Here is an 18,577-nt window from a genome sequence, read left to right on the forward strand (position 1 = left end):
GGAGGTGGATTTATGTGAAGTGTTTTATAATCATCTGAATGAGGAGTTTAATGGATATTTACACAGATGGGTCTAACGGTCCTCAGTCTGGGCAAATGGGTGCAGCATTTGGAGTACCAAAGATGGGAGTCAAGGTACAGAAGAGACTGTCTGACCAAGTATCTGTATTTACAGTGGAGTTGATGGGTATCTGGTTGGCTCTACAGTGGATATAAGAAAGATGACCAGATAAAGTTGTAATTTGCTCAGACTCTAGTGCAGTCCTAAAGAGTTTTCAATCATTTAAGTCACAATCAAGGAAAGACATAGTGTATGAAGTACTAGAATGTTACAAAAGGATTTCAGTTGGGGGTGAAGGTAAAATTGACATGGGTGCCAGCACATATAAGGGTTAAAGGAAATGAAATGGTAGATGGTTTGGCAAAACAAGCCAGTAAAAGAGAATATGTTGATATATCAATCTCAATAAGTAAAGCAGAAGCTAAAACAAAAATCTGGATGGAAATTATGAAAAAGTGCCGGAGTAATTGGCATAGAGAGGGAAAAGGGAGACAATTATACAGTATACAACAGAAGGTTGGGACAGGGAAGATCACTGGAAGAAACTGAAGGGAAGAAATAATTTTCACTAGCTTAAAGATTGGACATTGTGGGTTAAATAAGTGCTTGCATATCTTAGGTAAGCATATATCAGGAAGATGTGAATTTTGTGACAGTATTGAATCTGTTGAACATGTGGTACTTGAATAGGGTGACCACCTGGCTATTGCTCTGTTGCAGGACAGCCGACGTGATTTTGCGGGACAATGCGAGACACAAGGGAGTGATAACTTAATATATTATTCCATGTAAATATATGATGATTTTATACAACATGTCTTCTTGCAGTGATGATAACATGCTTTAAATAGCTAATAGAAGTTAAAAAAAGTTAATGACGGCGCTGTGAACAGACATCATCAACGTACGTCACTCAGTTTGGCACAGGTTCTATGGTACTAGACCTATTCAATCTAAATATAAAGTGGAAAAATAATCTAAGCCTTAAACAGCACATTTCCACGGTTCCTTGTCTCTGTCCACGCAGGCGTCATCAGAGAAAACACCCTTTCCATGAATGCGTTGGAGACAGGAATGCTCAAATCCAAAGATGCCAGAGCTGTCATGTTTGGGGCACTAACGTCCTTCAGCAGAGCTGTCCACTTTGATGCAACAGGATTTGTTGTTGCTGCGATTTCCTTTACGAGTGGCAAAAGAACACAGAATTCATCATACAGCTGGTTCATGTCCAGTTTAAAGCTAATTTTTAATACTTCAGCTGCTCCACGAAGGTCTTGGAAGCTAAATTCCTGTTTGATAGCCAGGCATGAGATGTGCTTTAGGTAGTTGCCATCAGTGAAATCAAACCACTTGTTTAGGTAAGCAAGCGCTCTTTGATAGAACATAAGAAATTCCTGCTCTATAACAGCGGCCTGTGCGGTAGGAAACTGTTGCAAGAGAGTGCTTGTCTCCAATCCAAAGAATCTATCCTTTTCCCTTTGCGCGAGTTTCAATTTGAGATCGGTCATCAACTCGAAAAGTTCACACACAGTTGTCTTGTCTCCCTCAATGTTAAGTACGGCGTCGAAAAAAACTTTGAGGCTATTTTGCAAAAACATCAGGTATGCCTGGAGTTCACAGGGCACGTCCTCTCCATCCTCGCCATTTGCGAGCAATTTCCAAATTGCTGATGGACAGCGCTCTTCTCCAAGAGATAAAAAATAACTTTTGATAGCTGATCAGGAGTCGTGTAGGCACTTGACAGTAGGCCACAAGCTTAGCCACCTTGTCGGCACATCCTTGTAAAGAGTAGTGTGCTCCTCTTCCACAAACTCAAACACATCCTTTAATTCTTGCATACGTTTAGCTGAAGACGAAAAGTAGTTGCATACTTTTGTGATTACGTTCTCAATGTCAATTCTCAGCTCATCACTTGCATGCCTCCCACAGTTGTGCAGAATATGGGCCATGCAATTGGCCTTGATAATTGACGCATTTTTGTCCATCAGTTTTTTGTACTCTGAGTTATGCACACCAAAATTAACGCTGGCGTTGTCCGCCGATTATGCAGAGATCCGTTCTAAGCCCAGGTTGCTCTCCTCAAGCCTTGAAACGATCTGGTTAAAAATCGCTTCAGAGTCTTCCTTACAGTCATCATAAAAGTCCAACAGTTTGTTCTGCACTCCTAGGTCAGGTGTGTAATATTGTAATGCTAATGGGAATAATTTGGTTGTTCCGTGGTTTGATGCATCAGACGCAATTGAGAAAAGTGGCAGAGAATGTGGCCTATCTGCAATAATTGGCGTATTTAACTGTTTCAAGCTAATTTCTAAAGATGCTGGTGCAAGCACACCTGTAACAATGGATGCACTCTTTGTTCTTCCACAAGCAAGCTTCTTAGCTATTTCTGAATCGGGGAAAATTACCGGGGCTAGTTTAGTAGCACAGTCACCTGCACTATCAAAATGAACTAGATAAATGCTGCGTCCGAATATGATTGTTGAACAAACATACAAATGACTAATTATTCTCCATTTCCGTGTTCTGCGCTCGCGGTTGGACAGTACCATTACCGCCGGCAGGGTGCGGAGGGACGCACGCACAGCTTTCAGACACAATATTCTTCATTTCTTTATATTTCTGAGTTTGAGGCAGCTCCTATCGCGTTATTTTAACAACAGCTGTCAAGTAAAGAGCGTATTATTGTAACATGAGTGTGAATGAATGCGATCACTCTCGCGCTACTTTTATCTCTGAGTTACGTTAGATATCGATTAGCATCTCCGATGAAAATTGTAAATAAATTAAGGAATTACAATTTTCATCGGAGATGCCTTGCTTGGTCGATATCTTACAACATTAAATACAGGAGATAAGATAATTCTAGAGCAAGAACAGAGATGAAAGCGCTTTTATGCGAGAGTGAAGGAAATCCACCCGCGCCTCAAACTCAGAAATATAAAGAAATGAAGAATATTGTGTCTGAAAGCTGTGCGTGCCCCCTCCCGCACCCTGCCCGGCGGTAATGGTACTGTCCAACCGCGAGCGCAGAACACGGAAATGGAGAATAATTAGTCATTTGTATGTTTGTTCAACAATCATATTCGGACGCAGCATTTATCTAGTTCATTTTGATAGTGCAAATTGAACAAAGCACTGCAAAGCCTTACACGGAGTTTCCTATTGTGAGAGAAAGTCAGAGTTGTGAGATATAAACTCGCAATTGCGAGAAAAAAAGTCAGAATTGCGAGATAAAAAGTCGCAATTGCGAGTTTATATCTCAGAATTGCGACTTTATATCTCAGAATTCTGAGAAAAAAAGTCAGAATTGCGAGTTTATATCTCAGAATTGCGAGTTTATATCTCAGAATTGCGACTTTATATCTCAGAATTCTGAGAAAAAAAGTCAGAATTGCGAGTTTATATCTCACAATTCTGAGAAAAGAAGTCAGAATTCTGAGAAAAAAAGTCAGAATTCTGAGATAAAAAGTCGCAATAACCTTTTTTATTTTTTTATTCAGTGGCGGAAACGGGCTTCCATAGAAACGGGCTTCCATATGCTTCCGTAATATTCTTTGATAATGTAAATGTTCTTTGTTCGCTGTATAATTTGTTCGTTGTTTGAATAATAGTGGACATGCGCGTTATAATTAAACTTAAAATGTCTTTTTATTAAGCTTGATCAGGTTAAATTCAAATTCAGCCTTATTAAAATATTTTGTCATAATATGGATAGCCTACTTGCCTAAAACGTTATGATGTGTGTAGTTAATAGATTACATTAGGCTACAGACTGCAGTGGTTTGAGCACGTTTGACCAGAGAGCTCAATTAAAGAGCAGTGCTTATTGACGGTGGCCGTCTTGAGAAGCGAGAAAGCTTCGGAAAACAGCTCATAAAAGGGACGAGGACGTGAATGGTTTTTACAAGTCGGAATGTAAAATTATGGTTATATTGCGTGAACATTCACATGTATTTCAGTCAGTGTGAGGCGGAGATGTACGCGCGCCGCGAGGAGCGCAAAAAAAATACAACCGCACAAGGCTATTTATTTCTGGACAGTTTAATAAATAATCACAAAAATTAAGTATCTTGGGGATGATCAAGGGGCAAAAGGAAAATCTCAGTCCGCTACAGTGGCGGTAATGCACCATTGAAGTTGGATGCCAACCGCCGTTAAACATCAAGGAAGAAGAAGAAGAAGAAGAAGAAGAACACGGAAACATAGGTGCGTTCAGCCTGAAGAGACACTGCAGACCGATCAGCGTAACAAAGTATCGCGAGAGCCATGTAGAGAGCGGACTACTTCGTATGCTTTTGAATAGCTCTCGCGGTAGTTTGATGCTATAATCCGATTGGTCTGCACCGCTGCAACTCAAACACATTTACTTTCAGTTTTCTTACAAGTAACGTTAGCATTTCAGAAATATTATGCAAAATATACAATAATTATATCGGGCACCATGATCATCGGGTATGTTTATGTTTTTAGTGATATTCTGTTTCAACAAATACTTCCCACATATTTCTCTTCAGATCTGCTGCGATACTTGCAAAAAGTGATCAAATTTGCGGACTCGCATTTGCATTTGACCTGGTTTGTTGTAGCCCTCACTTAAACTAGCATTACCAACAACTAGCATTAGCAAACATTTTCAGTGTCATTAATGCATTCCTCATGGTTTGGTTTATTAACGAGTTACAGGTTAATACTCAAAGAAATAGCTGTAACTATTATTTTGATTTAGCCATTAGCATTAGCATGTGGTATTGCCTTTGTTCCGGGCATGTGCAGTTTAGTTCAGTTTAGTGAACAGTTTACTCAGTTTGACTGACTGAGTCTTAAAGTGTATTCAAGATATTAAAGATTTTACCAGTAGGGGAGGATGGGTGAAGATGCTCCCTTAAAAACAAGAACATTTACTGCTGAATCATGTTCAGAGTTTAGCATTATAATACAACATTCAGGAGGCTATTAATAACATAAATTGTGAAGTTTTAAGTTTAAATTTGATGCATTTTGACAATTTAGTGACAATTGGCAAATAAAATCCAGTTAATTCCACATCAAAATAAAAATAATATCGAAATATTAAAATACATGTTATTAAGGGATAACCATTTGATAAATGTGTTAAGATTTAGTGAAGTCTATGCAGGGTTTCATTACTTTAAAATGGAATGTAACTTCAGTGACAAACAGTTTGTCCACACTGAACATGACACAGAGTGTCACACGACACAATCACAGTTTCGTCTTAGTCTTAAAAACTAAAATTAGCTTTATAAATATGTAGAAACCATGTTTGTGGTAAAGAGAAATATTAATGGTGGTGGGGCATCTTAATTAGGTGTGTTATGTGAGGCAACAATGCTGCCTTCATGTGCTATAGGAATTATCTTAATTACAAGTTTCCTTGTCAGAAATTGGACTTGAACAGCATCTCAAGTCATATTTACAACTGGGAAACTCCAAGATAATTTTGATAGCCAAGTTTGTGAGTTGAGCCAAAAGTTTAAACATGGCAGAATAGAGAAATAGCTGTAGTACTGTAAAGTTTTATTCATTTTCCCCACAAAATCAACACTGTTTTTTCTGTGGTTACAGTCATGAATATTTATGTATATAAATAACCATTTGATGCATATCTCATGTTTTAAATAGCATTTATTTGACCTAAATTTAGGATTCGTCAGCCAGCTGAATATCTAGGTAGTGCGGTGAATGTTTATATGGTTTATATGGTTGGGCCATCCACCATGATTCCTGTTTGATACACTGTTATTTGTAAGTGCTACTGCTTCGGTTTTATCCTGATTTAAATCTTTACAGCACAGCAACCGCACGCGCATCCATGTATAACGCTTCTCATAGCTATGTGAAAATAAGTGTCTCACGATCTGAATGAGAGAGAGATGCAGAGCGTGTGCAGAGCAGGGGGATGCGAGGAACAGTATTAAGAACTGCTGCTTCAGAACATATGATTTTGAAACTTGTGAATCCATTAGAATCGTTAGAAGACAGAATTGCGATTCATATATGAATAGATTTTTACGTGCACCCCTAGTTTTCTTCCTCTTCTCTGAAGCAGCACAACATGGCCTCGCCCCTTTGCTGCATGTTCCCAAGGGCGGGGTTTATCTGGGTCCGTGACATAACGGACCTGGGAAGTAACTCGTTGTAGTTCCTACAAGCCATATTTGTAGACATTAAACTGAATTTTAAAAGACGATATCTACGTTTGCATTGAACTTTCAGCGCCGCAACTTTGCAGATATTGTTTATGCTCAAACAGCAACATTACACACTAACTAACGTTAAAAAAGTGAAATCGCAATCAACCAGCCCTTTAAATGCATTTACACTGAAGAAAGTACTTGTCCATGAAAGAGGACAAATAAAAGACATTATCTTGCTTTATCAGTGCAGTCACAAGTGAAACTTGTGAAGTTAGTTTATAGTTATATTTAAAGAGAGAATGTATATTATTTTTCATGGTACAGGCCCCTGATCCAGCTAATCAAGTCCTTCTGGCTTATTTGAAAACTACATGGGATGTGTGTTGGAGCAGGGTTGGAACTAAACCGATGTGCATTATTTTCGGCAGTCACTTCCCATCAGGCTTTTAATGTTGTGAGAGTATTGACGTCATAGCAAGTCAGAGAGCATTTCTAACTGTCATGATCCCTGGTGATCAGTTCTGCTTATCTCAAACAATGTCATGATCTACTGGTTGAGATCAAGAAAGTTAAAGGAACGTGTTTTTGGTCTGTTTCTGCAGTTGGTGCTCCATCTGTGTGTTTGCTGCGCTGATAAATAAAGGTAAGTACAAACCAAACTACATTTGAAAGTTAAATTTATGCCACATGTATAAATGTCAGACTGTGTTTTTACAATTAAAGTTTGTGTGATTTCAGTGTGTCTGCAGGTCACAGTAGAGGCTGTTATTGGAGGTTCTGTTGTCCTGCCGTGTTCTTCAACTGAACATGATCTTAAAGTTCAAGACATTAGTGTGCTTTGGAGACACAATGGCAGTGAGACTATTTATGATTTAATTAGGGGTAATGATTCAGTAGCAGAACAGAACCCACGGTACAAGAACAGAGCTAAAACTTTCCCTGATGAGTATCTGAGAGGAAACTTTTCCATCAAGCTCATAAATCTTCAACACACTGATGCAGGAGAGTTCAGCTGCTTCATCATACACTCATCTGATTCAAAACAGGAGACTGTATGGCTGCTCATTAACGGTGTGTAAAAATAGTTTATTTATGTTTGAAGTTTTAAAGGTGTAGTATGTAATATTGACAATTATAAAGGAAACAAGCCTTAAACTGTATGTTGATGTCAAAGAGCTGTGTGGTCAAAGAGCTTTTAGATGGATGCAGAGGCATTGTAGATCGGGTAGAATCTGCCGTCTCTGACCCTGTTCATTTACTCGCTTCTATGGCTGCCATATGATTTGTTTTCCACCAACTGGCAACCATGGGGTGTTGAAATACTATGGCGGTGGCGTGACTCTTTCCACTAAGTGCAAATAGTGATATACTGTACAGTGCTGCTTGAAAGTTTGTGAACCCTTTGAAATGTTCTATATCTCTGCATAAAAATAACCCAAAACATCATCAGATTTTCATACAAGTCCTGAAAGAAGAGAACCCAATCAAACAAATGAGATGAAAATATACACTTTGTCATTTATTTATTCAGGAAAATGATCTGATATTACATATTAGTGAGTGGCAAATGTTTGTGAATATCTTGGAATAGCAGTTAATTTGAAGGTGAAATTAGAGTGTATCTGTTCAGAGGTGTTTTCATTCAGTGGAATGACTATCAGGTGTCAGTGTGTACCCTGTTTTATTTAGAGAACAGGGGTCTATCAAAGTCTGATCATGTTTGTAGAAGTGAATCATGGCACGGACAAAAGAGATCTCTGAGGACTTGCTGTTGCTGGAAAAGGTTACAAAACCATCTCTAACGAGTTTGGACTCCACAAATCCACAGTCAGACAGATTGTGTACAAATGGAGGAAAGTCAAGACCACTGTTTCCCTCCCCAGAAGTGGTCGACAAACAAAGATCACTCCTAAAGTCCATGAGGTAGCAAAGGACTCCAGTGTAACTTCTAAGCAACTAAAGGTTATTGGCTAATGTTAATGTTCATGAGTCCACCATCAGGAGAACACTGAACAACCATTGTGTGCATGGCACAAGGAGAAAACCACTGCTCTCAAAAAACACTAAAACACTGCTGCCCGTCTGCAGTTTGGTAAAGATCACGTGGACAAGCCAGAGAGTTACTGGAGAAATATTTTGTGGACAGATGAGACTAAAATAGAACTGTTTTGGTTTAAATGAGAAGCATTATGTTTGGAGAAAAGAACACACTCCAGCATAAGAACCTGATCCCATCTGTGAAACCTGGTGGTGGTAGTATCATGGCTTGGGCCTGGTTTGCTGCGTCTGGGCAGGACGACTTGTCATCATTGATGATGGAACAATGAATTCTGAATTATATCAGCAAATTCTGAAGGAAAATGTCAGGACATCTGTCTGTGAACTGAATCTCAAGAAAAGGTGGATATTGTAGCAAGACAATGACACCAAGCACACAAGTTGTTCTACTAAAGAATGGTTAAAGAAGAACAAAGTTAATCTTTTGGAATGGCTGAGTCAAAGTTTGGACCTTAATGCAACTGAAAGGACCTGAAGCAAGCAGTTCATAGGAAATCCATCAACATCACAGAGTTGAAGCAGTTCTGTACTGAGGAATGGGCTGAAATTCCTTCAAGATGCTGTGCAGGACTGATCAGCAGTTACAAGAAAAAAAAAACCAGAAAGCAAAGATTCACATACTTCTGCCACTCACAGATATGCAACACTGGTTCATTTTTCTCAATTAATAAATGACAAAGCGCACATTTTCAAAGTAGAATAACTGGCTGTAGCTTTGTTTTTTCAGATAAACAAGTATGTGAACTTAGCATGTTTCCTAAATATCTGCAAACATATTTTTATGCTTTAGTAGTCAGTCAAAAATTTACATGCAGCACATTTAAAATAAAAACAGCCTGGGTTCCATTCTGAATGCTACTGTATACCGTATGAATTATAGACACATCTGTTGTCTTTATCACAGTGCAGTAATGTTGTTGTTTTTTTCCTGAACTTTTGTTACAGAATCAACAGTAGAAAAAGGAAGCAACTCTACTGATCAAGCAAACCAAGAACCAGAAACAAATGCACACCAATGGCATATATCAGTAATCTGTGTTTGCATTATTTTATTTTTAATTTCTGTGTCTGTAATCTGTGTTATACTTCGCATGAGAAAAAGACCTCAAGCTCCCATATAGAAGGAACTGTGGCAAACTGAAGGGCCCGCTGCACACAGCAAGTGTCAACAGCATCTGAGCAGCCTGTATTTTCCAGCACCCATGTTAACAATTAAGTGTTCACATCAGACGCATGAGCAGCTTGTTACTCGTATTCTCTCACCTCATATAGTCTTGTTACAATGTTGCTGACAGAAATCAGTGTGCACTGCTTGAAACACTGAAACGGGAACAATTTTGCTGTCAATCCTGTCAATATTCTGTAAGTCTTTTTGCCAGAATAAATAAATTGTATTTCTTATTTGTTAATATTGGAACTGTACATAATTTTAAAAAACTCTGATTTATTAATTCCTGATAACGCATCAGCCAATTTAATGAATTCTGTTTGCACATAGTCTGCTCAAGGTAAAACATGGTGTTCATGCCCATGATTGAGACTGTTACACGACTCTGTAGACTGTTGTCAGAACAGTAAAACTATTTCGTTTATTTGCTGTACTACGATATGCTCTACTAAAAAGGAAGCCTCTTTATTTGGCCCATTTTACTGAGTCTTTCCAGGAGAGGAAAGTTTTCTTGTGAATTTTAAAGGTGCCATAGAATGGAAAACTGTATTTACCTTGGCATAGTTGAATAATAAGAGTTATGTACATGGGAATGACATACCGTGAGCCTCAAACAACCATTGTTTCCTCCTTATGTAAATCTTGTGAATAAAAAAGACCACTGAAAAATAGGCGAATCAGAACATAACACCGACTGTGACGTAACAGTTGGGATCACTAATAGTTACGCCCCCAACATTTGCATATACCCGCCCATGTTCTATACCAGACACCAGCCAAACCATCAGAAGTTCTGCAAGTATTGTGAAGAATCAAGCGAAGCGAGGACAACAGTGAAAATGGCAGATCACTAAATGTTATGTTCCAGGCTGTGCAGGGGATGTGATGTGCAGGGATAAAATAAAATAAAATAACGCGAGCCACTAAAGGGACATTACAGTGCATAAGATTTAACTTGCCACATAAACAGAGTAAGAAGAGATGACTGAGGATGATGGAGAATGATTTACAGAGCACCACTGAAAAGCATCTGATCTTGTAAAATGTGTGGTAAGTACTGCTGCTCCATAGTATAAACAGAGTTTGTGCGATCGCAAATCTCGAAAGTGAAAGTAAAAAGCGATCGTGCATTTGAAAGCAGTTTCATATTAATAGTGGCTCCCTGATGCCTGCATTTTATATGCAGTATAATTACCCGACGCTATAACTGCGTATTGTATTACGTATTGGATTGTAACTGTGTAAAGTATTGAAATATATATTTTCCTCCCTGTGTTTCCTTCCTGCTGTGTGAGAAATTAGCTGAAAACTTATTCATAACCCTTTCAAATAAGCCAATAACAGACCATTTCATTATAGGGAGAAATCCTAGGGTTGTAAATGCACATGTAAAACCGTTTCTGGAGAATTTTTGCCCTTACTTAAATAATATGGACATGTTCTGGAGAAAGAGTACTTTAGGTTTTTGGGAATAGTTTTTGATACTAGGTTAACATGGGCGGGTCATATAGAGAAAGTTATAGTAAAGTGTAAAAAAGTATTAAATGTGATTAGATGTTTGACTGGAGTGGATTGGGGGGCGAGCAGGCAATCATTGAGGGAGATATATGTTGCACTGATTAAGTCTGTTATAGATTATGGTTGTATAGCATATAGAGATGCAGCAAGAACTACACTGACTAAATTGGAAGCAATACAAACCCAAGCACTTAGAATATGTAGTGGGGCTTTTCGGACGTCACCTGCAGTGGCATTGCAAGTAGAGATGGGCGAGATGCCTTTACATTTAAGGAGGGAACAGTTGGCAGCTAACTACTGGGCAAACCTATAAGGACATGGTAGGTCCCACCCCACTAGAGTAGTAATGCAGGTATGCTGGGAGCATGAAAGGGTTAAAAGTCAGAGTTTTGGATGGGTATGTGGTGCTATTGGAAAAGACTTGGGGTTGGAGAGTATGGAATTTAGTCCAACAGTTCCGTTGCCAGTCAGACCACCTTGGTTGTTTGTAGAACCTATAGTGGACCTGCAGATATTATATAGTCACTTAAAGAGTAGAGAGGAGGTGGATTTATGTGAAGTGTTTTATAATCATCTGAATGAGGAGTTTAATGGGTATCTGGATATTTACACAGATGGGTCTAAGGATCCTCAGTCTGGGCAAATGGGTGCAGCATTTGGAGTACCAAAGATGGGAGTCAAGGTACAGAAGAGACTGTCTGACCAAGTATCTGTATTTACAGTGGAGTTGATGGGTATCTGGTTGGCTCTACAGTGGATAGAAGAAAGAAGACCAGCTAAAGTTGTAATTTGCTCAGACTCTAGTGCAGTCCTAAAGAGTTTTCAATCATTTAAGTCACAATCAAGGAAAGACATAGTGTATGAAGTACTAGAATGTTACAAAAGGATTTCAGTTGGGGGTGAAGGTAAAATTGACATGGGTGCCAGCACATTTAGCTGAAGACGAAAAGTGGTTGCATACTTTTGTGATTACGTTCTCAATGTCAATTCTCAGCTCATCACTTGCATGCCTCCCACAGTTGTGCAGAATATGGGCCATGCAATTGGCCTTGATAATTGACGCATTTTTGTCCATCAGTTTTTTGTACTCTGAGTTATGCACACCAAAATTAACGCTGGCGTTGTCCGCCGATTATGCAGAGATCCGTTCTAAGCCCAGGTTGCTCTCCTCAAGCCTTGAAACGATCTGGTTAAAAATCGCTTCAGAGTCTTCCTTACAGTCATCATAAAAGTCCAACAGTTTGTTCTGCACTCCTAGGTCAGGTGTGTAATATTGTAATGCTAATGGGAATAATTTGTTTGTTCCGTTGTTTGATGCATCAGACGCAATTGAGAAATGTGGCAGAGAATGTGGCCTATCTGCAATAATTGGCGTATTTAACTGTTTCAAGCTAATTTCTAAAGATGCTGGTGCAAGCACACCTGTAACAATGGATGCACTCTTTGTTCTTCCACAAGCAAGCTTCTTAGCTATTTCTGAATCGGGGAAAATTACCGGGGCTAGTTTAGTAGCACAGTCACCTGACCTATACGATAAACGTACCATGCTTTACATTATGGTAGACACTTGTCACTTCAGCTGCTGTGATTTTATTTAAGTTGCTATCTTTTGTTGGAGAGAAAAAACTTGTCAAGCTAGCATTAATATTTCTTTGGTGTGCATTTCTCTTGTGAGTTTCACCATCTTCATGCCTCCTTACATCCCCCTCACCATGTGTGATGGTGAAACTTCAGTGACATACACAGCACTCCTCGCCTTTTTTAGGGTCATCTGTAACTGGTTCTAACCATGTGTATTTTTTTCTCCCAAAGCTGCTTTTTCTTCTCTGGAGCTCCCGATAGAACCATTTTTTTTCTGTTGCCGGCTTTATTTTTGCAGTGCTTATTGACGGTGGCCGTCTTGAGAAGCGAGAAAGCTTCGGAAAACAGCTCATAAAAGGAACGAGGACGTGAATGGTTTTTACAAGTCGGAATGTAAAATTATGGTTATATTGCGTGAACATTCACGCGATATTCAGTCAGTGTGAGGCGGAGATGTACGCGCGCCGCGAGGAGCGCAAATAAAAATACAACCGCACAAGGCTATTTATTTCTGGACAGTTTAATAAATAATCACAAAAATTAAGTATCTTGGGGATGATCAAGGGGCAAAAGGAAAATCTCAGTCCTGGCCCTGCGGCAGGGGGTGCTGCATCACCCTCAGCATCCCTAGTTCTCGTGGCCATGTTCCCTTTATCTCTGTCTAGCTCCGGTTCACTCCAGTAGGCTACAGTGGCGGTAATGCACCATTGAAGTTGGATGCCAACCGCCGTTAAACATCAAGGAAGAAGAAGAAGAAGAACACGGAAACATACTCAGCCCAAAGAGACACTGCAGACCGATCAGCGTACCAAAGTATCGCGAGAGCTATATAGAGAGCGGACCACTTCGTATGCTTTTGAATAGCTCTCGCGGTAGTTTGATGCTATAATCCGATTGGTCTGCACCGCTTCAACTCAAACACATTTACTTTCAGTTTTCTTACAAGTAACGTTAGCATTTCAGAAATATTATGCAAAATATACATTAATTATATCGGGGCACCATGATCATCGGGTATGTTTATGTTTTTTAGTAATATTCTGTTTCAACAAATACTTCCCACATATTTCTCTTCAGATCTGCTGCGATACTTGCAAAAAGTGATCAAATTTGCGGACTCGCATTTGCATTTGACCTGGTTTGTTGTAGCCCTCACTTAAACTAGCATTACCAACAACTAGCATTAGCAAACATTTCCAGTGTCATTAATGCATTACTCATGGTTTGGTTTATTAACGAGTTACAGGTTAATACTCAAAGAAATAGCTGTAACTATTATTTTGATTTAGCCATTAGCATTAGCATGTGGTATTGCCTTTGTTCCGGGGCATGTGCAGTTTAGTTCAGTTTAGTGAACAGTTTAGTCAGTTTGACTGACTGAGTCTTAAAGTGTATTCAAGATATTAAAGATTTTACCAGTAGGGGAGGATGGGTGAAAATGCTCCCTTAAAAACAAGAACATTTACTGCTGAATCATGTTCAGAGTTTAGCATTATAATACAACATTGAGGAGGCTATTAATAACATAAATTGTAAAGTTTTAAATTTAAATTTGATGCATTTTGACAATTTAGTGACAATTGGCAAATGAAATCCAGTTAATTTCTCATCAAAATAAAAATAATATCGAAATATTAAAATACATGTTATTAAGGGGATAACCATTTGATAAATGTGTTAAGATTTAGTGAAGTCTATGCAGGGTTTCATTACTTTAAAAATGGAATGTAACTTCAGTGACAAACAGTTTGTCCACACTGAATATGACACAGAGTGTCACACGACACAATCACAGTTTCGTCTTAGTCTTAAAAAACTAAAATTAGCTTTATAAATATGTAGAAACCATGTTTGTGGTAAAGAGAAATATTAATGGTGGGTGGGGCATCTTAATTAGGTGTGTTATGTGAGGCAACAATGCTGCCTTCATGTGCTATATGAATTATCTTAATTACAAGTTTCCTTGTCAGAAATTGGACTTGAACAGCATCTCAGGTCGTATTTACTACTGGGAAACTCCAAGATAATTTTGATAGCCAAGTTTGTGAGTTGAGCCAAAAAGTTTAAACATGGCAGAATAGAGTAATAGCTGTAGTACTGTAAAGTTTTATTCATTTTCCCCACAAAATCAACACTGTTTTTTTCTGTGGTTACAGTCATGAATATTTATGTATATAAATAACCATTTGATGCATATCTCATGTTTTTAAATAGCATTTATTTGACCTAAATTTAGGATTCGTCAGCCAGCTGAATATCTAGGTAGTGCGGTGAATGTTTATATGGTTTATATGGTTGGGCCATCCACCATGATTCCTGTTTGATACACTGTTATTTGTAAGTGCTACTGCTTCGGTTTTATCCTGATTTAAATCTTTACAGCACAGCAACCGCACGCGCATCCATGTATAACGCTTCTCATAGCTATGTGAAAATAAGTGTCTCACGATCTGAATGAGAGAGAGATGCAGAGCGTGTGCAGAGCAGGGGGATGCGAGGAACAGTATTAAGAACTGCTGCTTCAGAACATATGATTTTGAAACTTGTGAATCCATTAGAATCGTTAGAAGACAGAATTGCGATTCATATATGAATAGATTTTTACGTGCACCCCTAGTTTTCTCTTCCTCTTCTCTGAAGCAGCACAACATGGCCTCGCCCCCTTTGCTGCATGTTCCCAAGGGCGGGGTTTATCTGGGTCCGTGACATAACGGACCTGGGAAGTAACTCGTAGTTCCTACAAGCCATATTTGTAGACATTAAACAGAATTTTAAAAGACGATATCTACGTTTGCATTGAACTTTCAGCGCCACAACTTTGCAGATATTGTTTATGCTCAAACAGCAACATTACACACTAACTAACGTTAAAAAAGTGAAATCGCAATCAACCAGCCCTTTAAATGCATTTACACTGAAGAAAGTACTTGTCCATGAAAGAGGACAAATAAAAGACATTATCTTGCTTTATCAGTGCAGTCACAAGTGAAACTTGTGAAGTTAGTTTATAGTTATATTTAAAGAGAGAATGTATATTATTTTTCATGGTACAGGCCCCTGATCCAGCTAATCAAGTCCTTCTGGCTTATTTGAAAACTACATGGGATGTGTGTTGGAGCAGGGTTGGAACTAAACCGATGTGCATTATTATCTGCAGTCACTTCCCATCAGGCTTTTAATGTTGTGAGAGTATTGACGTCATAGCAAGTCAGAGAGCATTTCTAACTGTCATGATCCCTGGTGATCAGTTCTGCTTATCTCAAACAATGTCATGATCTACTGGTTGAGATCAAGAAAGTTAAAGGAACGTGTTTTTGGTCTGTTTCTGCAGTTGGTGCTCCATCTGTGTGTTTGCTGCGCTGATAAATAAAGGTAAGCACAAAACAAACTACATTTTAAAGTTAAATTTATGCCACATGTATAAATGTCAGACTGTGTTTTTACAATTAAAGTTTGTGTGATTTCAGTGTGTCTGCAGGTCACAGTAGAGGCTGTTATTGGAGGTTCTGTTGTCCTGCCGTGTTCTTCAACTGAACATGATCTTAAAGTTCAAGACATTAGTGTGTTTTGGAGACACAATGGCAGTGAGACTATTTATGATTTAATTAGGGGTAATGATTCAGTAGCAGAACAGAACCCACGGTACAAGAACAGAGCTAAAACTTTCCCTGATGAGTATCTGAGAGGAAACTTTTCCATCAAGCTCATAAATCTTCAACACACTGATGCAGGAGAGTTCAGCTGCTTCATCATACACTCATCTGATTCAAAACAGGAGACTGTATGGCTGCTCATTAACGGTGTGTAAAAATAGTTTATTTATGTTTGAAGTTTTAAAGGTGTAGTATGTAATATTGACAATTATAAAGGAAACAAGCCTTAAACTGTATGTTGATGTCAAAGAGCTGTGTGGTCAAATAGCTTTTAGATGGATGCAGAGGCATTGTAGATCGGGTAGAATCTGCCGTCTCTGACCCTGTTCATTTACTCGCTTCTATGGCTGCCATATGATTTGTTTTCCACCAACTGGCAACCATGGGGTGTTGAAATACTATGGCGGTGGCGTGACTCTTTCCACTAAGTGCAAATAGTGATATACTGTACAGTGCTGCTTGAAAGTTTGTGAACCCTTTACAATTTTCTATATCTCTGCATAAAAATAAATAAGTCCTGAAAGAAGAGAACCCAATCAAACAAATGAGGTGAAAATATACACTTTGTCATTTATTTATTCAGGAAAATGATCTGATATTACATATTAGTGAGTGGCAAATGTTTGTGAATATCTAGGATTAGCAGTTCATTTGAAGGTGAAATTAGAGTCCATCTGTTCAGAGGTGTTTTCATTCAGTGGAATGACTATCAGGTGTCAGTGTGTACCCTGTTTTATTTAGAGAACAGGGTCTATCAAAGTCTGATCATGTTTGTAGAAGTGAATCATGGCATGGACAAAGGAGATCTCTGAGGACCTTAGAAAAAGAGTTGCTGTTGCTGGAAAAGGTTACAAAACCATCTCTAATGAGTTTGAACTCCACAAATCCACAGTCAGACAGATTGTGTACAAATGGAGGAAAGTCAAGACCACTGTTTCCCTCCCCAGAAGTGGTCGACAAACAAAGATCACTCCTAAAGTCCATGAGGTAGCAAAGGACTCCAGTGTAACTTCTAAGCAACTAAAGGTTATTGGCTAATGTTAATTTTCATGAGTCCACCATCAGGAGAACACTGAACAACCATTGTGTGCATGGCACAAGGAGAAAACCACTGCTCTCAAAAAACACTAAAACACTGCTGCCCGTCTGCAGTTTGGTAAAGATCACGTGGACAAGCCAGAGAGTTACTGGAGAAATATTTTGTGGACAGATGAGACTAAAATAGAACTGTTTTGGTTTAAATGAGAAGCGTTATATTTGGAGAAAAGAACACACTCCAGCATAAGAACCTGATCCCATCTGTGAAACCTGGTGGTGGTAGTATCATGGCTTGGGCCTGGTTTGCTGCATCTCGGCAGGACGACTTGTCATCATTGATGATGGAACAATGAATTCTGAATTATATCAGCAAATTCTGAAGGAAAATGTCAGGACATCTGTCCGTGAACTGAATCTCAAGAGAAGGTGGATATTGTAGCAAGACAATGACACCAAGCACACATGTTGTTCTACTAAAGAATGGTTAAAGAAGAACAAAGTTAATCTTTTGGAATGGCTGAGTCAAAGTTTGGACCTTAATGCAACTGAAAGGACCTGAAGCAAGCAGTTCATAGGAAATCCATCAACATCACAGAGTTGAAGCAGTTCTGTACTGAGGAATGGGCTGAAATTCCTACAAGATGCTGTGCAAGACTGATCAGCAGTTACAAGAAAAAAAAAAAGCAGAAAGCAAAGATTCACATACTTCTGCCACTCACAGATATGCAACACTGGTTCATTTTTCTCAATTAATAAATGACAAAGCGCACATTTTCAAAGTAGAATAACTGGCTGTAGCTTTGTTTTTCAGATAAACAAGTATGTGAACTTAGCATGTTTCCTAAATATCTGCAAACATATTTTTATGCTTTAGTAGTCAGTCAAAAATTTACATGCAGCACATTTAAAATAAAAACAGCCTGGGTTCCATTCTGAATGCTGCTGTATACCGTATGAATTATAGACACATCTGTTGTCTTTATCACAGTGCAGTAATGTTGTTGTTTTTTTCCTGAACTTTTGTTACAGAATCAATAGTAGAAAAAGGAAGCAACTCTACTGATCAAGCAAACCAAGAACCAGAAACAAATGCACACCAATGGCATATATCAGTATTCTGTGTTTGCATTATTTTATTTTTAATAATTTCTGTGTCTGTAATCTGTGTTATACTTCGCATGAGAAAAAGACCTCAAGCTCCCATATAGAAGGCACTGTGGCAAACAGAAGGGCAGCTGCACACAGCAAGTGTCAACAGCATCTGAGCAGCCTGTATTTTCCAGCACCCATGTTAACAATTAAGTGTTCACATCAGACGCATGAGCAGCTTGTTACTCGTATTC

The 18,577-nt window shown here is 38.7% G+C and overlaps 2 protein-coding genes across 2 annotated transcripts; both read left to right on the forward strand.

The window, feature by feature from the left end:
- Window positions 1-66: 66 nt before the first annotated feature.
- On the forward strand, window positions 67-9,618 carry LOC131531027 (CD276 antigen homolog). The gene is made up of 4 exons (XM_058761580.1): window positions 67-134; window positions 6,821-6,861; window positions 6,957-7,289; window positions 9,222-9,618. The coding sequence occupies exons 1-4, from the start codon at window positions 67-69 to the stop codon at window positions 9,395-9,397; spliced, it is 618 nt and encodes a 205-aa protein (XP_058617563.1). The 3' UTR covers window positions 9,398-9,618.
- Window positions 9,619-11,576: 1,958 nt separating this feature from the next.
- LOC131531028 (CD276 antigen homolog) lies at window positions 11,577-18,577 on the forward strand. The gene is made up of 4 exons (XM_058761581.1): window positions 11,577-11,644; window positions 15,875-15,915; window positions 16,011-16,343; window positions 18,264-18,577. The coding sequence occupies exons 1-4, from the start codon at window positions 11,577-11,579 to the stop codon at window positions 18,440-18,442; spliced, it is 621 nt and encodes a 206-aa protein (XP_058617564.1). The 3' UTR covers window positions 18,443-18,577.

Source organism: Onychostoma macrolepis, chromosome 22 (genome assembly GCF_012432095.1).
Source record: "Onychostoma macrolepis isolate SWU-2019 chromosome 22, ASM1243209v1, whole genome shotgun sequence".
Lineage (NCBI taxonomy): Eukaryota > Metazoa > Chordata > Actinopteri > Cypriniformes > Cyprinidae > Onychostoma > Onychostoma macrolepis.